The sequence below is a fragment of the Sphaerodactylus townsendi genome, linkage group LG10 (genome assembly GCF_021028975.2).
Source record: "Sphaerodactylus townsendi isolate TG3544 linkage group LG10, MPM_Stown_v2.3, whole genome shotgun sequence".
Lineage (NCBI taxonomy): Eukaryota > Metazoa > Chordata > Lepidosauria > Squamata > Sphaerodactylidae > Sphaerodactylus > Sphaerodactylus townsendi.
The window spans coordinates 2,818,481-2,842,444 of record NC_059434.1 but is presented as its reverse complement, the minus strand read 5'-3'; the positions used below and the strand labels follow the sequence as shown (position 1 = coordinate 2,842,444).

Below are 23,964 nucleotides of genomic sequence, written 5' to 3'. Positions count from 1 at the left end.
CTAGAACAGGGGTAGGGAACCTGCGGCTCTCCAGATGTTCAGGAACTACAATTCCCATCAGCCCCTACCAGCATGGCCAATTGGCCATGCTGACAGAGGCTGATGGGAATTGTAGTTCCTGAACATCTGGAGAGCCGCAGGTTCCCTACCCCTGCACTAGAAGCTCAGCCACCAAAATGGTTTGTGTCCCTAGAGCCGTGGTGGCGAACCTTTGGCACTCCAGATGTTATGGACTACAATTCCCAACAGCCACTGCCAGCATGGACAATTGGCCATGCTGGCAGGGGCTGATGGGAATTGTAGTCCATAACATCTGGAGTGCCAAAGGTTCGCCACCACTGCAGACTGTGTCCCTGGTGCCAAGTGCCTCTTTCTGCACACGATGCTCTGTAAAGTTCAGTGTAAGCTGATGGCAAATACATTAAGAAACAAAACTTGGCAAACAACAGTAGCGCCATGTTGTGGCTATTCTCTACCATTTTGAAATCTGTATTTCTATAGTTAAGGTAGGGCAAAATTTCACATACAATTGTGTGCTATAATTTGGCCAATCTGACCCTAGTTCTAGACTTTGCATTCAAGATCACACACACATACACCGGTATTCTTATTTTCCAGTTCTAAAACAATTCCAGCAAACAATTATTCCCTCCTCTTTCCCCAGCATCTTTGTTTCATTTATTCTACAGAGATGGAGCAGTAGAAACAATAATATGACTAATGTCCAGACACATGTCCAGGCAAATTAATGTCTTCACTGCATAGCCACAAACTTTTTTCTTTGTCATTTACAAAGATCTTTTTAAAAGCAATGTCATGTAGAGAAACAAGAGGCCTTTCATGGGTTAACAAAAGATAGCTGATCTACATAGAAATTTTAAGCGTTTATACCCACTTTGCATTTTATTCTTATCCCGAATCCCAGCACAGAAACATCTAATTTTTAATTGGCCCCACTGAAGCACTTCTCTGAAGAGAGACTGAAGAAGGTTTCTTCCAACAGTGAAGCAGGATGAGGAGGAAAGTCTGATAATCTGCTGCTGGTTCACAATAAATCTGCTTCAGAAGATATGCAAGGAGAAGCCCCCCCTCCCCCCAGGGCCCTTTACGATGCAGCGATGCAGCGGCATCATTACTGGGAGGGAAGACTGGGGAAAGGGGGAAATGCAACCTCCCTGGTTTCTAATGTATCGTGCTGGAGCAACTGACTTCTTTCCTCCTGTAAAATGGGTCTCATAAGATGGCAGCACCCACAGTATTGTCACACCTTCTGCACCCCCACGCATCATTCCCACAAGGGTTCTATGGAAGCTGGATCCCACTGACGGTTCTAAACAGAACAGAGAGAGTTGTCTGGATTGGCAGCCAGGGATGGCACCCCAAAGCAAGGCTAGTTCCAGGTGCTGCTGACCTCCTCCTCTGGCCTGTTATCTGGTGGTTAGCTGGGCGTAAGAGCTCAGCTTTGGGAAGGGGCAATCAGATGTAGGGAGCATTCATTTGGTATCCACTTTCCTTGATGTCTCTTTACAAGCCGTGTGGAATGGCAGGAGCTGTGCCTGGGCAGAATATGGGTAGTTCAGGCACACAATCTCTCCCCCACGCCCCTCTCTTTCTCTACATTGTCTTGAAAAGGGACATTAAACATGTACAATTATTAAAGTCCTCTCCCCATGGCAGCACCTGCTGCCCAAGCAAGCCTAGAAATTACTAACTGCACAATCCAAACCAGAGGCGAAGCTACCAGAGGACTGGGGTGTGCGCGTTGCACCGGGCACCCCCTTGTGGGGGCACAAAAATTGCAGGTTCGTTTGTGTGTTTTGGGGTATTCTTTTTGTTTTTCCGTTTTTGGCCTGCAGGGGGCACAGTTTTTAGGCTGGCAGCGCCAGAATTTCAGAGATTTTTTGGGAGATTCTCCTGATGATACCACCCAAGTTAGGTGAGTTTTGGTTCAGGGAGTCCAAAGTTATGGACTCCCAAAGGGGGTGCCCCCATCCCCCATTGTTTCCAATGGGAGTGAATAGGAGATGGGGGCTACATCTTTGAGGGTCCATAACTTTGGACCCCCCTGAACCAAACTTCCTGGAAACCTGGAGAAATGTGTTATGATCCAGGAGGAGTCTCTAAAGATACAAAATTTTGGTGCTGCTGAAAGAAAGCGAAAACGCTTTAACAACTAACACGCGCCCTGACAGCAGGCACCCTCCAAATTTCCCCAGATTCTCCTTTCAAATTCACCCCCTTCAGCATGGATTTAAATGGAGAAGCTGAGGTCCCCAGTTTAAACATTGAAAGTGATGCTGTTCAGGGTGGGGGAGAATCCACTCCAAAACAGCATCACTTTCAATGTTGTTTGGGTACCCCAGATTCTCCCTTTAAGGTGGATTTAAAAGGAGAATCTGGGCTCCCTAGTTTAAACACCATTGAAAGTGATGCTGTTTGGGGGTGGATTCCAGCATCACAGTGGCTGCCCATAGGGGGACGGGGACGGACGCAAAACTCAGATTTTGCACCGGGCTCCATTTCCCCTAGCAATGCCTCTGATCCAAACTGCTTCTGCTTTCATGAAGGCCTTTCATTGTAAATATCCTGACAGGCCAGGAGAGCAGTGGGGCGGCATCACGTAGAACCACGGCCTGCAGTCTTGCCGTGTCTCCCGGAAAATGTTGGCACCTTGTAAATCCTGTTTGGCATGCTCTGCTGTTTCCCCCCCTTTTGCCTCTGCACCTGGGAGTGTGTGGTCGTCTCACTCTCGGACCTTGGAGACTGTTGTGTTCAGCACCACTTTAGCTTTTGGCTGCAATGGGTGGGCCTTATATTAATTCCTATGCTTATGGAATATCTGTTCTGGCAATAGCCAGTTGTGCATCTACCACAAGTTCTCAATAAAATCATACTTCGCCAGCCCTCGAGTCTGCCTCGTTGCGGAACAGCGTAGGCACGACACAAGGCTCCCCAGGAACGCAACAGCAGTGCCAGCTGCCACCACGGACACCGAACGTGCCGGACTTTCCTCCCCACCCCGGCATATGGAGGCAGCACCGTGGGGAGGGGGGTGTTGCTGAGCCATTGCGAAGAAGGGAGGGTTGGGGGGCTCTTACCTGACCAAGAGAGACCGGGCACTAACAGTCTCCCCCAGCATTTGGACAGGTCCAGGAGAGGTGGCATGACTTGTCACTGCTGGGGCAGAATGCTCTCTTGGGAGCTTGGATGCATTTTACCCAGATCATCAATCGTGGGGAGGGGGCGGACAGTGGCCGGGGACCAGGGCTACTGGTGCCAATGCCAGTGACCCTGCACTTGGGGGCTCACGACTGGGACAGACACAGAGACTGTGCCAAGCAGCGTGGGGGGGGGGGGCGCAAGACTTCATGCTCAAATTATTTCCTTTATTGAAAGCAGCACAAGGATTGAGCATTCAGACTTCTATTGACAAAATAAATAATTAAGCACCAAAACAGCTTCCATTATACCCCCCTCCATTCCACCCCCTTCTACGTCACTTGACACCACCCTACGGCACCAGAAAGCACCCCTCCATTCTCACGGGAAGGCGAGGGCACGGCCTTCACCAAAGCAAACAACTCAGACTCCCCAGTACAGAAGGTGCCGAATGAGCAGATTAGTCCGTGCCTAGAAGTGAAGCTAAGGAGGAAGCAGCCCCAGAGAGAGGATCCTGCCTCCCGGCTGGGAGACGTGACAGGATCGAGCCGGGACTGGCCAGATAATGATACAGGGTTGCCAACGGAAAGCCACGGCCCCCACAAAGCCTTCGTCTGGCTTGCAGTTCTCCACAGGTCGCAGTGGATCTTCATTGCCCTCGATGAGGACTAGGGCAGCACAACAGTAAGGTCTCAAGGGCCGAGTTGCCCATCCAGGTACCTTTGCTTCCCCTTCAATAAAAGCTACCTTTGCTGCCAGAACATGGTCTCCCTCTCTTTGGAGGGATCGCAGTGCGGGAACCAGCCATTCATGAGTCAGTTGCCAGGCCTCTCTGAAGGCCATGAAAGGGGTCAAGGTGGAGAGAGGCCTCAGGGGAAATGGGTGGGGAGGGGCAAAGGGGAGTGTGCAGGACCAGAGAAGTGTGGTAGACCCCACAGCATGTGAGATCCAGGGAGCTCCAAGGCTGGGAGGGAGCAGGAGCCAGGAAGTGGCCTGGGGGTGGGGGGTGGGACCACCCTACACCTGGGCTGGCGAGCACCTGTCCAGCCTCAACCCACTTAATCTGCATAATAGCCAGCCAGAACTTTGCCAGCCAGCAGTCTGCCTGGTGGAGAGCCTGGTGACCGGGGGAGGAGGCCAGCCACCTTCCCGTTCACGTCTCTCCCCATCAACCACATGGCGCTTCCACCATAACGCTCAAGGCAAGTCAGCAGGGCAGACATGTCAGTGCTCTGAGGGACCTGTCATTGGCAGCTCAGTTGGTGTCATGTGGGGAGGTCCAGGGGTCTGCATGGGGAACATCCTCAACATGTCCACACCCAGCACTGCCAACTCTGCATCAGTTCCTTTAGTGGTGGCCCGTGGGGGGACATCTCGGCAGCTCCCTCCAACAGGGGTTTGCCAGGAGACAGGTTTCCCCAAAATCTCCAGGAATTTTCCAACCCAGAGTTGGCAACCCTACTCAGTAAGAGTAATTTGCCGTAGTGTGAAATCCCTTGTTGCTGAGAGGGCAGATAATACCCCACCAGGATGCAGCTGCCCCATCTTTGTCTGCACTGGCTCTCTCCAGAATAGCTGCCTCTGACCACGGAGCCACCAGGGCTCTTGCCTTCTCAGAGGTCATGCAGACCAGTAAAAAAAAAAGTTCAAAAATCCATGTGTATCCTTTCCTGTTCCAAGAGACGGCATTTTCCTTCTGGAGTGACGCTCAAGGCCTCCCACTGCCTAAGTAGTTCCCTTTTCTTTCCAGAGTCTCTGATCTCACCAGGAGCTCAGAGTGGAGAAATCTTGGGCACATCTTCTGGAAGCTGAGATCCTACTGAAGTGCTACTTTCTGCTGTTGTGTGGAGAAAAGGAGGGTCACGCAACCTCTCTTCTGTACGATGTCTGATCTTACCTGTAAACCACCACACAGAGCTGGGACCAGTTCTGAAGCCAAACCATCCAAGCAACATCTTGGGGGTTTAAGGGCAATGATGTGCCACAAGAGCCTGGTTTATGACCGTGCATCCCTCAGAGTCATTGGAGGTTACTAGTAGCCCCCTTGGGCCCCCACCATCAGCAGCTGGAATCAGGTGTGGGAGGGGATCAAATACCTTAAATCATCCATGGACAAACAACCGCTTTGAGCACCAAATTTTGAGTTAAACCAAGGACAGTAGTTGTTTTATACCCCAAACACAGTTTGTAAAATGTTTAAATGGATTCACACTAACCACATTAACAGAAAACATTTTTTTGTGTTGTGTTTAAAATATTTGTGCAACTACAACAGTCATGGAACATTCCAGTTTTAAAAAAGCAAGCACCACACACCTGATATGTTTCTATAGGCCTTGTTTCCATATTCAGATCCCAAACTTTGACAGTGAGGTAATCTCTTGCTAACATATACCGGCCACTGTGGCTGAATTTGACATCTGACACAGAAGAAATAATTTCGGAGAAAAAGGATCGGCTGCAGGGGTCTTCTGGTTCTTCATAAACTGGGGAGGACAGGAAGAGGAAAACAGTGAAGAGAATCTATGCAGAGATGCTCACGGTTGTCTTTCATCTCCCCCCTGGCCTTTTCAAACTGTTCAAAGCAGCAGACACAAACTATCTCAGCCCTGATGAAGGACATGCTGGCCCCACAATTCTGCAAAGAAATCAGTCACATGGGGAAAGCCCAAGAAGGGACAAAGAGCAATCCTGTGCTACCAGATGGGAGCCCAACGGCCATAACAGATTCCGCAATTCCAAGGGTGAATCTATTATCTAAAGGGTGAGATGGCAAGTCTTACAAGAACCACTAACTACGGAAACAGGTCAACAAAACCAAAATGGCACCCAGAAACAGCATGCTATCAGGAGATAACACAGACAGCGCCACTGAGCGTCTCCTAAGCTCCCAGCTCAAATCAGTTCAACACATTATCTAGGATAGACTGAAGATTTATGATAATGATCTCTCTCATATACTCACAAGGCTTTCCTCCTGGCCTAAAACAACTCCTCACCAACAGTGATGTTTCATCTAACTGAGAGATAAATTCAGGTACCAGACACTGTAACATACCTTGATGCCCTATCTGACTCCATCAATACTATGCCTAACAATATCAACTATTCCAGCCCTGGTTTATCTTCTTGCTCATGTTCCAATGTGAAATATGCCATCATGCGTCAACAATGCCCTTCTGATCTCTATACTGGACAAATAGACCAGTCATGCAAAAGACACAAAGGCATAATATTCAGAACCCAGTGGGTGAACATTTCAATCTTACAGGGCACTCTTTCACTATTCTCTTCTGGAAGAACTTCAGTGAGAAACTGCTGATTTAACATCTGTCAAAAAATTAATACTGTCTGTCAGTCAGAACTGAACAGGAATCTGGGATTTCTAAGTCACTTTAAGGGTTGATATCTTGCATTTCCCACCCCATAAATAGTTGATTATTCTAGCTATCCCTCAAAAACTGGTCTGCCTGGAGATCAGGGATGAGGCCCTATCCCCCTGCTTTGAGCAGGCCCAGTCCTGCCTTGAACTATCTTTTCAAGTTGTGGTGAGCATTTCAACAATAACTTGAAAAGATAGTCCAAGGCAGTGGTGGCCAAGTTTGCAGATGATACCAAATTATGTAGGGTGGTGAGAACCACAAAGGATTGCGAGGAGCTCCAAGCGGACCTTGATAAATTAGGTGAGTGGGCTAAGAAATGGCAAATGCAGTTCAATGTAGCAAAATGCAAAGTGATGCACATAGGGGCAAAAAATCCAAACTTCACATACACGCTACAGGGGTCAGTGCTATCAGTCACAGACCAGGAAAGGGATTTGGGCGTCTTAGTTGATAGTTCCATGGGAATGTCAACTCAATGTATGGCAGCTATGAAAAAGGCAAACTCTATGCTGGGGATAATCAGGAAAGGAATTGATAATAAAACTGCAAAGATTGTCATGCCCTTATATAAAGCCGTGGTGCTGCATTTTAACTGATATTAACTTTTAGTATTTTTATCTTATTTATCCACTTGTTTGTATTTATGTTGTAAACCGCCCTGAGCCCTCCGGGGGAGGGCGGTATAAAAGTGGAACAAATAAATAAATAAATAAATTAAAGCACTGTTTGAACTGATGATTCAATGAGCTTGTGGTCAACTTAGTTTAGTACGAAGAACCTGTAAAAACTCCCGACATGGAAAGTATTTGATGGGGCATTTTAATTCGGATATAGTGAATACAAATCATTTATATTTTAACCTAAAGATAAGTTTACTATTTTAATCCGAATGTTTTAACTGTATGTATTTTGGGATGTTATAGCCAATGGCTATACTACTTGACTAATCAGCTAACCAAATAAATAAACACATAGAAACATATTTAAAACTTATGAAATAAAGTCAGAAATCCAACAGGTGAATGCTGTCTTGATATCCAACTCCACTCATAGAGTAATCTGAAGCAATAAAAATGTTTTTAAATATTTATTTCAAAGAAAAAGAGTACGGTATCAACAATAACTTTAAAAGTTCTGAAGTGGAATATATAACTCTCACAGACAGGATCTCTTCAGAGTTTCATAGGGAAGATGCTCAACAAGATCCCCCTTTTAAAAAGTCCCTACAGGTTCTCCTTCAACACGGATAGCTTATCATGACACTGTGAAGATGCTTGCGTGGTGATGGTAGCCGCTGCCCAAAGCAAGTCTTTTTTGCAGGTCTGCAAGCTCAGCTGGACAGAAGTCCCACCTGCTTTCCAAAAACACTGGGTGGGGGCTGAGAAAGGTGCTGGCAGTGGCTGCACCCCAGGGCACCCTGAGTGTGTGGGGGATTGCTGCCACCATGGGCTCCAATGAGTGAAAGTTCCTCAGCCAATGGAGTATGGCTCCCTAGCATTTATGGAGCTGAACAAAAATTCTGTAACATATAAATTTAATATTTAATACTCACACCTATTCACTGAATATTCACTGTGAATGAAGCCCCTGGCCACCTGTAGTGCAGCGAAGCAACAGCCCACGGCTTACCTGGGAGCTGTCTTTGTGTCCACATAGCAGGGAGCAGGTGCAGAAAAACACCCTCAGCTCCCAGCCTTTTTTCACTCACCACCCGTTCCCCCCACCTGCTCGCCACCCGTTCACTCGCATATAAGTCGAGGGGGGCTTTTTCAGCACAACCACACAGACGGGCTCCCCTAACGTTGCAAACGGGCTCTTCCAGCTCCGCTGCAGCTTGACAGAATTTGTCCAGCGTTTCCAGGCAGGACATCCTCCAAAGCTCACCACGGGGACCTCGTCCTGTTAGGGAGAAGCATGCCAGGGGGGGAGGAGGGGAGTCTGGCTTCCTACAGCAAGGTTACATCAGGGAACTTTAGTCTTTTCCTCTTTCAGTAACATTAGGATGTTAACAAGAAGCATAAATATAAAACAGATCCCCAAATTCCCCTGACAGTATTGTGTATATAAGAGGAGAGCACAGCATTCACATATATCAATAAAAATGTTTATTTGTTTTAGCCAAATAATTATGAAATAATATTATTTGTAAAAATAGCATATGCAGCAAAGATGCTTCTCAGGTTCATGTCTAACAGCCCATCTCCTGGAATTTAGTATATACCTGAGCAAGTTCTTTGCACAATCAGTTATTCAGAGTAGCTTCTGCCTAGATATAAAAGATGATACTTGTAATACTTGTAATTACCCGTAAATATACATCTGCCTTTGTGGCAAAAATCCCCAAATCTTCATTAATTGTGCATTGAATAGCTGTACACTCATACTGTATCTATGATGAACTATAATTTATTATAATTTTCTAATATTAACTTCCTGCTTTCAAGTGACTAGGTGCAACGGGAATAAACGGACCTTAGAACTTGAATATTCATAGTTTGCTCCTTTAATGAACTGTTACACAAAAATTACATCAATTTGCAGCAAAACCAAATTAGTCCAAAGATGTGTGTGTGGGCGGAGGGGGGGGGAGCTGACTTCAAAATTATTTCTACTTCCTCTGGGTGGGGGGTGGGGGGGGGGCAGGGAGGGGAATCACTCCTGGCACCCTACCTCCTGTCAGGTCTGTAGTTCACTGCCCACCCAAAGACCCCTTTACTCCAGCCTCTGACTGCTGCTTCCTGCCTTGCAAAGAATTATTTTTGCTAGCCACCATGATGGCCTTCAGAAGTATAGCCACTCCCAAGTAGAATGATGAGCAGAAAGAGGAACCCAATCCTCCTGTTAACTGAAAGTCTAGCAAGGGCAACTTTTCTCACCCTTGTCTGGAAAACTGCATCTGACAAGCTTAACGACACATTGTGTTCCCAGAGGTCTTTGCAGGGCAGCTTGTGCAGTCAGCTGACTGCCTGGAATCCTGTGTGAGGAACTCAGTTCCCAGACATTTCCAAATCAATTCAGGATGTGTACAATGAAGGCTTCCACCGTGCACACTTTTCCTCACATGAATTGGCCCTGGGGCACATAGTTTGCCATATCGGTACAGATGGAGCCCCAAGAAGACAAGCAAACACACACACACCCCTTGTGAAAACAGAATTAGGGAGGAGGCTGACCCCCTTTCTCCTCATGCATGGATTGGACCCCACATCTGGACTGAGCCCTACATCCCTACCAACTGAATTCCCAGTGCAGAACTCACAAGCACACCTAGAGAGAAATGCAACATAAATGTTTGGCACAGCTTCTCCTCTGTTGAAAGCACAGCAAGGGCTTGTGTGGTTTCCCTACAGTTGTGGTGGCTGGTGATACACCGCGGCATCAACGAGGCTGCACAGGGCAGATTTACATGCAGTTTCCCTGGGTGCCCCCCCACCCCCTTGTAGGCCACTAGGGCACTAGAATATTGTTATATTGATATATGGTTGTAATAATAGGGGTTGGCCAATGTTTTAAAATACTCTTTTACTCTTACACACAAGTTTGATTGACTTCAGATGGAAAGCAGCTGGGGCTGCTGCCAAACATGGAAGAGACAGGGAAGAGAGCTGATCAACTCTTGGATTTCTCCTTGAGTCCACCTAGGTCTTGGTTTGTCCAACAGGCAGTGGTGGGATTCAAATAATTTAACAGCCGATTGTTTACAAGCATCATTTTAACAACCGGTTCTGCCGAACTGGTGCGAACCTGCTGAATCCCACCACTGCCTACAGGTGTCCCCAGGTTTAAATATTTTTAAAGGGAGAGGGGGCTCTTGCAAAAGAAAGGGCCAGAGGCTCACTTTTTTAAACAATAGCTGAGAAGTCAGGCAATCTCTTACATATTTTATTACAAGGGCATACCAATATAATAATATCCTAGTGCCATTAATATATATATATATATATAAAGCTCCCCCCCCATCCTCAGCAATGGGAAAAGAAAATACAGAGCCAATGGGAATGGCTGGCATACAGACAGGACAATCTAAATTTCGCCACTCTAACAGCAGGCACTTGGGTTTTACTACAATCTTTCCCAAACCTTCAGAGCAAAGGAGGTTTGTGGAAGATTGGCGAAAAGCCAAGGAAATCTTGCACAATAATGCTGTGGGGAAGGAAGGAAGGAAGGAAGGAAGGAAGGAAGGAAGGAAGGAAGGAAGGAAGGAAGGAAGGAAGGAAGGAAGGAAGGAAGGAAGGAAGGAAGGAAGGAAGGAAGGAAGGAAGGAAGGACGGACGGACGGACGGAAGGACGGAAGGACGGAAGGACGGAAGGACGGAAGGACGGAAGGACGGAAGGACGGAAGGACGGAAGGACGGAAGGAAGGAAGGAAGGAAGGAAGGAAGGAAGGAAGGACGGACGGAAGGACGGAAGGACGGAAGGACGGAAGGACGGAAGGAAGGAAGGACGGACAGACGGACGGACGGACGGAAGGAAAAAGTCAGCTTCCCAACAGCACCAAAACGGTGGCAACAGCACCAAAACGGTGGCAGCTTCCCAACAGCACCAAAACGGTGGCAGGATGGGGATGGCTGCTGTCTACTAACAACCCTACTAACAAGTGCAGTATCAACAGTGCCCAACAGTGCCCTTACGGCCTGCCCCACACTTAGTCCCGCTCACCATCTTGAGCCAAATGTTTTTGCTACTGGAAGCAGATCTGACCATACCAACAAGGCAGATCAGACTGAGATCTGTGGGAACCACGCACTGGTCTAAATCAAAAGCTGTTTCTTTCCCTGGTTGTCCTGTGGTCACCAGCATTTTCTCCTGTGGAACTACAGACATACCACATTTTTTTGTTTTGGTTTTAAGCTGCAACTCAGCAGAAAGCCTTCTGGAAAACCACCAACTTCCTCACACTTGCAGCTGCTAGCACTGTGCCAATGGCACGTCTCTGCCTAGAGTGCACATTTGGCAACACTCAGGACAGCAACTTACGTTTGGAATGTTTGTCGCAGAGAGCTGAAGCCCGCATGTCGCAGAGCCTGAGAGAGCCTTTGCTGCTGCTGTAGACAAAGAGATTGCAGTGGAGGGGATGGAATTCAGAGGCTGTGATGACTTCAGTCAGATCTTCCATGTTGGCCGGCTTGATGTCTACAATGTCTGAGCAGGAGAATAGTTAAAGAACCAGATGCTGCTCATAAGAAGATGGTCATTTTACTTTCTTTCAAAATATATTTTCCGGTTTCTTTTTGTATAATGATTTTCCATTGTCAACATTATTTGGATAACAGAGTCTCATGGATGAACAGGAAATGCAGCCGAGCCCATTTTATAGCAGGCCCCTTTATTGGCACTCCATATGTCCAAAACACTGATCCGCCCACCACGTTTCATGCAAACAAGCAAACGCTCTCACTTCGGTTTGTAAACAAAAGCAAACTAAAACAAGCAGGAAAGAAGACCTGACAAATTATGAATGTGCATCAATTAGAAAATGGTTTTTTTTTTCATTGTGATCCCCCCCCCCTTTTTTTTTTTAAATGGCATGACCCACCTCAAGCATATCTGAAGTGGGCATTCTGTGATTTCAGAATGTGGGTACTGAAAACTGGCATTAACAAACTGTGTCCTTAGGGCATATCTGAGGAAGGGGAGCTGATTATTTTGTGTGCTCCTGTCTCCCCCGCCCCCAATCTTTTATCAGAGTAATGTATACAAAATAAAGTCCAATAATTCTCAGCTCCAATTGCTAGAATGCATCAGATTATGTGAAAGGACCAGGGGTCTACTAATTAAAACCAGCTTGTCTGACATTACAAATTGACTGCTCACTCCAGAGTCGCAGGGACGGTATTGATCTTAGTTCAGGGAAGATAAGGGCCAGAAAGAGAGAAGGTGTTGCCATAGCAATGCCACGACAGACGGTAGTGCACAACTACCACGAAAAGATGGGGATCCCAGAGTTCTCTTCCACAAAGGTCAGGAGAACAATCAAAACACGAGGAGGACATTAATGTTTGTTAGACAGTCCAGAGATGGCAGCTAATGGAAAGCAAGCCTTATCAGAAGATGTCCAGCAGTTGCTAGTTCTCATTCTCCATTTGAAACATCACTTATCTAAAAGCTTAGGCTGCAGGCAATACTGCTCAGCTACTTTAGAGCAAACATTAAGAATATCAGTTATTTCTCATATCATCTATAATTAAGGATGCGGGTTCACTTTCTCCGCTGTACAGCCAAATCCATTAAGCCATTTACAACAAAGCTAGAAGATGCCCTTCAAGTAATTTCCTTTCTATATTTCTCCCAACCAGATGCTGAGAGACTGCTGTGCCCACACTTCCTCCAAACAAAACAGACTTGAGGTTTAGTGAAATCTGAATTTACTGATAGAGAAATCGCAACGGATCTCACAACTGGCTATTGCCAGAACTGATATTCAGTTAGCATTGTAGTAAATATAAAGCTGAGCTGAAACCCACCCCATCCTTTGCTCCTCCAGCCAAAAGCCGAACTGCTGCTGGACACAGGAGTCTCCAAGGTCAGAAGATGAGATGACCACATTCCCCAGGTGAGCAGAAGAGCAGTCAGCTCTGCGCACCAAGCAGGGTGTAAAAGGTGCCAACATATTCTGGGAGACGTGGCAACACTGAGGAGTGAGCCTTGACAGAGACACTGGTCGATTTCCCACTGGAAAAATGAAAGTGGATACAAACCGGTTTGGTTTGATTTGGGACCTTTTCTGTGCGGTTTCATGGTCCCCAGTGCAGCCAAACGACCACTGCTCCAAGCGACACAGCAGCCAGGCTGAATCCCCCATTGTTTGTGGATCTGCCGCACGATCCGCTCAGGGGCTTCCTGATTGGCTGCTGCGTTGTGCTAGGGCGGGATTTTTTTATTTTTTGCACTTCAGATCCACGTCTGCGTGAGCATGTGCAGAAGAACTGCATGCAATGCCCCATTTCTGTGCTGCTTTCATATCCACGTGGATACGAGGGGTAGCGTTCCTTTGTGTTGCAGAAAATCATAAAATCATTCTAAACAGCCCCCGGTCGCCATGTATCCACGTGTATTTTAGCTATGTGAAATAAATAAATAAATAAATAAATAAATAAATAAATAACAACAACAACAACAACAACAATAATAAGCCCACTGCGCCTTGATTGGATGGGAGGCTCCACATCACTCGCAAGGGCAAGTAGTTCGAATCCATATTCACACACACACACACACCACTTTCCCACTGCTTCAGATTGACCATACATTTTTCGAAAAGGTCTACTTCCTTCCGGGATCTAAAATAATATGTGCTGGGGGGGAGGGGGCCGACAGAAACGGGGTGAATGCGCCTTCGGCGCTGGTGTAGTGGGGAGTTCTGCAGGAAGCCTGGATATTTGGAGTGACGAGCACGAATCTAATCGTGAGTGGGGAATCAACCACTGTAAACACCGAAAGATGATTTAAAATCATCTGGTAAATGAAGCTAAAAATGCAACCTGATCTGCCTCCCACAGTTGTGATGTACCTTTGATGCAAGCAGAGCTCATGGATAAGGTGGAGCACCCACAACATCAACACACACACAAAGTTCAAAGTAGCAGCAGAAACATTAGTGATGTGTTGCTTGACTAAAAAGAAAAAAATTACTTGCTTCAGGCAGCAAGTTGAATTTCACGATAGAGATTCTACACAGTTTCTTAAACCAAATGTGTCACCCATTTCCCCTGAAGAGAAAAATTCACCATGATTTTGTAATACTGCTATAGCAATATCTACTGAATTTAAACCAAAATGAACTGCCCAAAATCAGGGTTGTTATTTTTATTTATTTATAATTTGAGGACTTATAGGCTGCCCTTCACCAGATAGGCTCAGAGGCAGCTCACAAAAACATTGACAGTAAAATCCACACAAATGCCTTAGAAAAGCACACTCCGTGGTGCTAGGGGTAGGGGGGAGGTCAGGTCTGTTGGAATACCACTGCTGTCCTCAACCACCAGCCTGGAGGAATCGCTCTGTTTTACAAACCTTAAAGAATTGGGACAGGTTCCACAGAGCCCAGGTCTCATTCGACAGGGGGTTCCACCATGCCGGGACCAGAGTCGAGAAGGTTCCAGCTCTGGTCAAGGACAGCCAGATGTCTTTGGGGCCAGGGATTACTATTAAGTTGTTCTTCATGGAGCGAAGCGCTCTCCTGGGGGTGCATTTGGAAAGGTGGCCTCGCAGATACAATGACCGCTCAGGGCTTTAAAGGTTAGCACCAAAACCATGAACCTGACTCAGTATTCTGCTGGAAGCCAATGCAGCTGGTGGAGAACCGCAAGGACCCGTGCAGCTGCATTTTGAACCGGTTGCAGTTTCCTGGTCAGTCTCAAGGGCAGCTGAGTATAGAGTGAGTTACGATGATCTAGACTGGAAATGGTGCAAATGTTGGTGACATTAAATTATGTATAACCTGCCTTTCAGAACAAATAACTTTCAAGGCAGTTAATAAAGACTAATTATATACCGTATATACTCGTGTATAAGTCGACCCGCATATAAGTCGAGGCACCTAATTTTACCATTTAAAAAACTGGGAAAACTTATTGACTTGCGTATAAGTCGAGGGAAATGCAGCAGCTACTGGTAAATTTCAAAAATAAAAATAGATACCAATAAAATTACATTAATTGAGGCTTCAGTAGGTTAAATGTTTTTGAATATTTATTTCAAAGAAAAACAGTAAACTAGCTCTGTAAGTGGAAAAGAGGGTTAACATGAACAATATGGTATCAACAATAACTTTAAAAGTACAAAAACATTAGCTTTTTTGTAAGGAAGGGTTTTAAATAATGGATCTTACAATAAAAACTGGAATGAACATGCCTGTTCACTGTGACTCAAAACTACCCTGCTTTTTAAAAGAATAGTTCATTTAAAAAGCAGGGTAGTTTTGAGTCGCAGTGAACAGGCACGTTCATTCCAGGGTTGGAGTTAAATTAAATTGGCTTCTATTGGATTGCCAGTGGATTCACTCTGCCCTTTGTCCTACTCAGAACCTTATACAAAATTAAAAGGCCAACTATTGGAAAGAGAGTTCTCTATCCTAGTCACTGCAGCCAAGAAAACGTGCTCCCCCCTGTATTTTTCAGTCCCATTAGAACAGGGTCACTTGGCACACTACCAGTATTGTTTAATAAACCCTGTTCAAAGGAGAGCCATAATGCTCGCCAATCAATTCAATGGCAGGAGAAAAAAAATATTCAGGTTTAATTTCCAGGTGACACCACAGAAGTTACATCAAATAATAATAATAATAATAAATAATAATACTGTACTGTGACACTTGTGAGAATTTCACTATGGTCTATCATAGAGATTTGTGGAATCCCTAGAGCAGTGGTGGCGAACCTTTGGCACTCCAGATGTTATGGACTACAATTCCCATCAGCCCCTGCCAGCATGGCCAATTGGCCATGCTGTCAGGGGCTGATGGGAATTGTAGTCCATAACATCTGGAGTGCCAAAGGTTCGCCACCACGGCCCTAGAGCATCACATTAGACAGTGATGTCACTTCTGCCTTTTCTCCTGAAAAGTATATTGGCAATAGAGTTACCCAGGGCTCCACCAATAAAATGTTCCCAGCAGGTTGTCAGTGATGAGCTGGCAACCCTATGAATCATGCATGATCATTCAAACATGCAATCCCTCCCCCCCCACCCCCAATGGAACTCTGGATACTCAAAGCGAAAAAGGACTGCTCCAATTATTTGTTTTGCATTCAATACACACACACACATGTTGAACAGTGGCCTTATGCCCAAACACATAATAAGGTAGATGCACATTCACTTGCTGACTCACAGCTGTATGTGTGAACATGTCGTGACAAAGTAGTGTGCCAGAAGCAATCTGAAAGGTCTTTCTGGTCTGCAATGGTTCTGCCTATGAGTGAAGTCGTTGCAAGCACCAGGAAGGCCAGAATGACAAAGCTGAAGGCAGACAGACCTTCTGCCAACGTCTTCTTCTCATCTTTTCCTTTCCTGATTCGTCTTCAGGCACAGGCGTCTCAGTCTTCTTCCACTGGGGACTTTTGCCCCCTCACCCATCCTGTTTGACTTTTTATAAAATCTTTCCCCCCTAGTGCTCAGACTATTTACCCATTTCCAGCATTTAACTGGCACTTTTAAAAATGCTTCATCTAACACTTGATGGTATGGGCAAGGGAGGGGCTCCATGAGTGTCCCACCAGCCAGCCGGTCTTCTGCACAGCACCCATTTTCAAATGGAAAGAGGAAAGCCTGGTTGCTCTTGGAACCAATTCTGTTTGTCCCAAAATAGGTGACTGTTGCTTCTTCACAGGTCCATCACTCTACCTAGATATCTCCATCTGCCCTAATTAGCACCCACAGCTGAGGCTGTATTTTTTTTTAGCACCTGGTTCAAATACGACTCTGAACATCCCTAGATGTGGTTCCAATGAGGCAAATGCTGTATTAGCATTATCGTATGTAATAAAACAAGCCGCCTCTCAGGTCCTCCAAATGTCTCCTTCACACTCACCTTTCCCACGAGCCTTTTGTCTCAATCACTTAGTCTTCCTTTGCAAAATATCAAAGTACATGAATCTCACCCGCCCCCCATCTGCCCTTCTTCTTTATCCCTGCCTCTGCCTTTTCACTGTCTCCTTTATTTCAGATTTTTAGCCTATAAAGTCCTCAGGGTTGGGACCCATCTTATTGTTCTATGTAAAGGGCCACTCGATTAAGGAAGCTGCAGTTCTCAGTTTGCAAGACCTGAGCAAGGCTGTGATTGGTAGGAAATTCTGGAAGTGAAGGGAATATGTTTAGCAATATTTCAAACTGCACAAGAAAGGAGCTAGGAACACATTTCCAGTGGGCAGTGTCCAGCTGACAGAGACGCAAATATTCCCTTGTGATGGCAGGCTCATAATCTGGCAAACTACATCTAGAGTTTCTGTTTTCCAAATGTTCCACGTGGCAAAATCACTCTCAAAATACAATTCAAACCGGAGAAGCTGATGGGTGGGAATAATCATGACAAAGGATACTGAAGCTCCGGTCTGTAATCGCCAAGTGCCAGAGGTTAATCCGGAGATCGTCAGCTGACATGTACGTCTCACAGTCACTGTTGACAGAAATCGAGTTGACATGATAGGTGTGCCCATTTGCAAAAATCCTCCTGGGGCTGACTTCGACCATCAGATCCATGGGCTTCAAGACGGGCACCTGTGAAAACGAACGCCAGCTCAGGTACACAGACATGTTTGCCACAAGGGGTTTCTAACAGAGATTTTTCGTATAATTTTGAACTAAAGGGAATCTTATTTACATCTGACACTCTTTGATGTCTCATCAAACCAACTGTCTAATCAAGATAAAATACAGCTGCAAAAAACACTTTCTACCAACTCAGCCTAGCTCATAAGATGGCCCCTGACCTTGATCCGGCCACTTGGATCTACACTACAGTGACATCAAAACTAGACTACTGTAAAGAACTCTACATTGGTCTCCCCTCTAAATCAATTTCGAAACTCTGGCTTGTGCAGAATGCTGCAGCTTGGCTATTATCAGGAGCTAGATGGAGTTTGCATATTACTCCCTTTCTGCAGACACCTCATTGGCTGCCCATCTATTACCAGCCTCAGTTTAAGGTTTTGGCCATCATTTAAAAAGTCCTTTGGGCCCTTGATCCCGCTTATCTGCGGGACTGCCTCTCTCCCTGCGGTTCTGATCATCTGAACAGGACCTTCTGTTAGGTACCAACTGGCAAACAGGCAAAATTAACAGCTGCCCAGACACGGCTTCTCTGTTGTAGCCCCAACTTATGGAACTACCAACCAGAGGAGGTGAGGAAGACGCCCACTCTCATGGCTTTCCACAAACTATACAAAACTGAATTATTCTGGAGAATCCTATTATGTCACACTGTGTGATGTGTCATGTTAATACTTAAGGTGTGTTTCAGTTCTTTCTGGTTGGTTTTAGCCTTCTACAATCCTTATGCACTGTTTACTGAGTGTCCCATTTGGCTGTCTGTATTGGCTCGCTCTGTGATTCACCTTGATTCTCTGTGAGAAAGGCAGACTGTAAATAAAGTAAATATATAAATAAGCAAAGAAGATCTTAACAATAAATCTAAATGCCATTAAAGGTTTCAATTCAATTCAATAAATCACAAATTTGATCATACACATGTAGCAAGTCAGCTGCGCTATGTACATCTGTCAGAATCCCAAAAACTGAAACAAACTCATGTATAAGAACAGTTGTTTACTGAATATTGAGGATCTTCTCTGGTCATGCCAGAACTGAGATTTGCCCGCGCAAAACCCAGTAGTTAAAGTAGCTTGCACCCCCCATCCTGGGGAAGCGCGCCCAAAAGGAACTGTGAAAGAGATAACAGTAGAGATGGCCAGGCACTGACCTTGAGCTGCACCTGGTACCAAATAACATCACTCAGAAGACAGTTGAAAGTCAGTTAGAAATGCAATTAACCCATTCCTCCACCCCCAGCATACAGAAAGCAGCAATAGCAAAATCCCCATAATAACTGGCCTCCTGACAATATCCCCACCAATAGACATGCTGACGCGGGTGATACACGACTCCACCCACACAGCAGGCGTAATGCTGACTTTCAACCTGACAAGGGAATTACATGCAAGAAATTTTGTACTTGGAACTGGATCCCCACGTACAAAAGGAAGAGCGTTTTATGATTTGAAGATGCCAGTGCACACAGACGGTAGTATTTCTTTCAAAACATAATGACAGAAGCCGTAGACATTTTAAAAAGTCACAGTTTGTATGCCCTTTGAAAGAAAAAAATTACTGTCAGTCCCCAGCCCCCCCCCCCCTCAAAATTTCCCTGGAGCTCCCTTTAATCCCAGGGCCATGCTCAGCCACATGCTCAGACTTTGTCTTGAATTAAACCAACGGATGATGAACATGCCTCTCCTGATGAGACTGACAGTTTCCCCAAGCAAATCTGTCTTATGCCCCAAATCAAGGCTTTGCTCTGTACGATCCCTGACCCTCACGCTGTCCTCAGGGTTATCCCGGACATCTTTTTCAGAGTCAAGAGCGGCTCTTACAACAGAGTCCAGCCTGGTAGCCGAAGCAAACATTTCCTCAAACCAGTAACTTCATCGTTTGTTATATTAGAATCTCCTCCTGACCGTGAGGGTCTTTTCTCCATGACTGTCAAAAAGGGTCACAAACTTTTAGTAAAGAGGGAGCTATTTTGAGCTACCATTTTGAATCCAGTAACATCCCAAGCTATTTTCCATTCTTATGAAAAGAAAATGCATCTGCAATTGAGACATTAGGAGCAAAAGTACCAGACCACGGCCACAAAGCCCGGAAAACCCACAACAGTCAGTTGATTCTGGCTGTAAAAGCCTTCAACAATATAATACATGAACCTTTCTTCTTCTCCTCCCACTGCTTGTTTCCACCATCTTTCCCTTTTCATATCCAGCCTCTCTCACCCTTTACTCTTCTTTCTGCTGATCAACTCCATTCCTGCCTCCTCTCTTCCTAACTAATTAACATCCCTATTCCCTGCCCTTCTTTATCTTGAAGACACAACACACACACACACCCTCATGGATGGAGAGACAACAGACACAGTTCTGAACAAAGAAACAAGAATATATTGTCTTCCCAGACCATCCTAGGCAGTTTCTGCAAAGCCCATTGGATCTCCAGTGGCCTATCAGAAGCCCTGCTGGGCACAAACTCCATCTGGCCATGCCCACCTCCTAAAAACACTTGGCAGGTCCCAGGAAAGATATCCGTGTGGTGGGGCCCTGATGGACATAATGACTAAAACCAGTACATTTTTAGCTATAGCTGTAACTATATTTTTGGATAGTAAACATACTGATACAAGAGGAATGACAATGATATATGAACAGGTGATAGGCAGATATCCCCATCCCACACTGGAAATAATTCAAAAAACCCAGATTGTGTTGTGGGATGCCCTCCAGAGGTTTGGCAAAATAATCCATGCTGCTAATGAGGCCTGTTGTAGATGTCTCAAAGCAAACCCTCCAAACCACCCCTTTTTTCAGTTACTTATCTAGACAAGGATGGTGGTAAGAATCAAGGGAGAATGTCTGTGGTTCCGCCAAGAGCATCAATCAATATAGGTATATGACAAACTAAAAAGCAAAACGTAGCACACTAGAGCTGCATAATTGGCTTATAAATATATTTGTACTTTTCTAAACCATAAATACATATAAATCACAATTCAATCTACCCATCATCAGGTGCATATACAGTAATATCCTTATACTACACAGTGTGAATAAATATTTGTTAAAACAGTTCATGCATCTTTGAGGATATAGGCATAGTCTTTCCTGTTATCTATGTGTTCCTGCTTCTCCTACAGGTAAGTCATTAACATCCAATGCAAATAAAAGTGTAATCGCTGCGGTATCAGTTGAATTATAGTGTCTTTTAGTCTTTTAGTCGTGTTTGGTGGAGCAACACGCTTGTGGGGAACTGTAGAAAGAGGATGCCGTAACCCCAATGAGCCATTGAAATGATGGGAGAAATGATACACTGATGAAGGGCACCGAAAAGGCAAACGAAATGCGTGTTGCTTCTGTAAATGACACATTTCCTGAACATGTGGCTATTATTCCTTTAATTGGTGAGGCTGACAACTTGCCAGAGAAGAACACCAAACAGGTGGAGCTAATTGTGGGGTTTGTGCGTTCATAGTCCGGAAGCTTTCCACCAGCCGCTCACGCAACATTGCAGAATCGCAGCGTGGGTGGAAAGAACATGTTAACAGACTAAAAGACACTATAGTTCAACTGATACCACAGCGATTACACTTTTATTTGCATTGGATGTTCATGACTTACCTGTGTAGGAGAAGCAGGAAAGCATAGATGACAGGAAAGACTATGCCTATATCCTCAAAGATGCATGAGCTGTTTTAACACATATTTATTCACACTGAGTAGTATAAGGATATAGATTGTATTGGAATGTAAATGTATTTATGGTTTAGAAAAATACAAATGTATTTATAAGCCAATTATGCAGCTCTAGTGTGCTACGTTTTGCGTTTTGTTTCGTCATATCCTCCATGAGCATGCCTAACAGGAATGATGGGAAATGTAGTCCCTGTGGCTCCCAGCTACCATGAACATGGTTGTACATTGGTACAGCAGTTTTTGTTATTACTTAAAATTATTAAAAACTTAATTTCCACTAATACTGTTAGCAGAGGTTATTAGAAAGGCCATGCCTACATGTGCTTTATAAAAATTGTGACTGAGATCAGGATACCTTCAGAACAAATACACAAAATGTATCAGAGTCGTGCCGTAGAGAGACAAGGACCAAGACCTCATTTAGCCACAGAGTTTGTGGGGTAAACCTGGCCCAATAATTCTCTGTCAACTTCACCAACTTCACAGCCTGGTCGCAGGGGCAGGAGATTCAGCAAATTCACCAGTGCAAATATAACACATGCTGTTATGCTTGAGCATAAAAGTGCTGGTTGGAAGCCAGGCAGCTGGCACTTTCATGAACCATAATGCAGTGGCATCTTAAGAAAGGAAGTGACTCTAACTACTCACCTGAAGTGAGGTCACTGTAGAAAGGTCTTTCAGCTTCCCCTCTTCATCTTTTAAGTTGTATCCCTCTGGTCTCTTATCTCGTTCGGTAATTTTCCACAATTTAATAGTTTTATCTTCAAACAAAAGAGACCAGGACTGTTATTAGAAATAGCACTGCTATTAAAACTATCGTAACTGGTGTGCCAGAAGCATCCATTTCTGCCCCAGAAAGCAACCAACCAAGGCCACTTGAATGTGTTTGCTTCGATCAGCAAGTGAGTCAGCAGCTTCCAGCAGCACCTGGACTCTCAGCAAAGCGGGATGTTGCAAGAGATGGATCTGGAATCAAGGGGGAGTATCCTGAAGGAAACTCTCCTGCAGTGGCGTAGCTACAAGCTGCACTGTGCGCCTGCCTGGGGAACATGAAAGTTGCCCCTGCCCTGTCAGGTCCCGCCCCACCAGCCTGGCCCATTTTCTGCCAGCTGGAAAAGGTAAGTGGGGGGGGGCCGCGAGCGGTGGGGCCGGGGCAACGGGGGGGTGTATGTGTGAAAAACACGGAGTGCGCCCTGGGCACACTCCTGCCCAGCTACACCCCTGCTCTCCTTTCTATGGTTTCTCCTGAATGTACAGGTATGACATTCTTCTGATGTTCCTAAAGCTATTTAGCCTCACTGGCTGAATCCCCACCGGGAAATTCAATCTAGATCAAACCAAATTTGAAAATAAACTGCACCTTTTCATCTAGGTTTCAACCTCCCCACCGCAGCATGTTTCCAGTGAAGACATCTAGGCCTATCTCGGATTCAAGAAATGTAACAATCCCCACTACTATGCGATCGGCTTGATGGGTCTCTTCTGATTGCTGTCGTGCTGTGTTGGGGCGGGACCTTTTATTGTTCTCCCGCAAAAATGTGCTGACATTATGATGTCAGAACGTCATCACACCATCACGTCTCCCCCGCCCAAGTTTCTGGTTGGTTATCGTTCTCTCGTGCTCTCACAAGAACAGCACCACGCACACTGATTGGTTGTAAGGTATTTACGTCACGCTCCACGGCAGGAAATTTGAACCAAGATTAGACCCCCGATCCTCCCCTCCAAACTGAATCGAAGACGTGTTTTTTAAAAAAGTAGTACTTTCAAGCAGGTTCGGCAAAGACGCAGGATAAGGGGGAGAACGAGCGCCAGAACCGGGATGAATCCTTGTTTGATGATCAGGCAGTGGGGAGTTCTTCCTGAATCCTTGATATTTCGCGTGAGTATTACGCGATTAATTGACCGTGGGGAATCGGTCACTGTGAGCTTTCCCTCAAAGTGATCCATTTAAGTAATGAATAGAAAAGGGACATAATTCAGCTAAACTTAGTAGTCAAAAGCACGGCCACCTGCAAGCCCCATTCAGCAGACTGGAGTCTGAGCAGATGAGCTTTGGACAGTTCTATTCAGATTGAGGCTTTCTCACTGTTTAGGGGCTGACCTGCAGCAGCTTTTCTCTGAGCTTCCTCACATCTTCTTTTTTCTGTTTGATTGATGGATTGCATTCATATCCCACCTTTCATCTCAACTGGGGACCCAGAGCAGCTGACTTGCATCATTCTCCTCTCCTTCATTTTATCCTCACAACAACACTGCGAGGGAGGCTAGGTCTGGCAGAGTGCGACTGGCCCAAGCAAGCTTCCACTACAGGTGGGTAATTGAACCTGAGCCTCCCCAATCCTAGTCCTAGCCTAACCACTACACCACACTGCCTCTTCCCCAAGGTCTGCGAAAGAACAATTATGAGGAAAACATTCTTACTTATACAAGGCTCTTAAAACTTCTGTAGAAAAAGCCCCAAAGTC

At 45.5% G+C, this 23,964-nt stretch overlaps 1 protein-coding gene across 4 annotated transcripts in view; it reads right to left on the bottom strand.

The window, feature by feature from the left end:
- Window positions 1-23,964, bottom strand: part of PPP2R2C (protein phosphatase 2 regulatory subunit Bgamma) — a 71,745-nt gene that overhangs the window by 5,622 nt on the left and 42,159 nt on the right. For all 4 annotated transcript variants that reach the window (XM_048510113.1, XM_048510112.1, XM_048510114.1 and 1 more), the window contains 4 exons: window positions 22,145-22,257; window positions 17,582-17,759; window positions 11,520-11,684; window positions 5,476-5,645 (listed from right to left, as the gene is read on the bottom strand). In XM_048510113.1, the coding sequence (XP_048366070.1) occupies window positions 5,476-5,645; window positions 11,520-11,684; window positions 17,582-17,759; window positions 22,145-22,257 (626 nt within the window). The remainder of the gene's footprint in view (window positions 1-5,475; window positions 5,646-11,519; window positions 11,685-17,581; window positions 17,760-22,144; window positions 22,258-23,964) is intronic.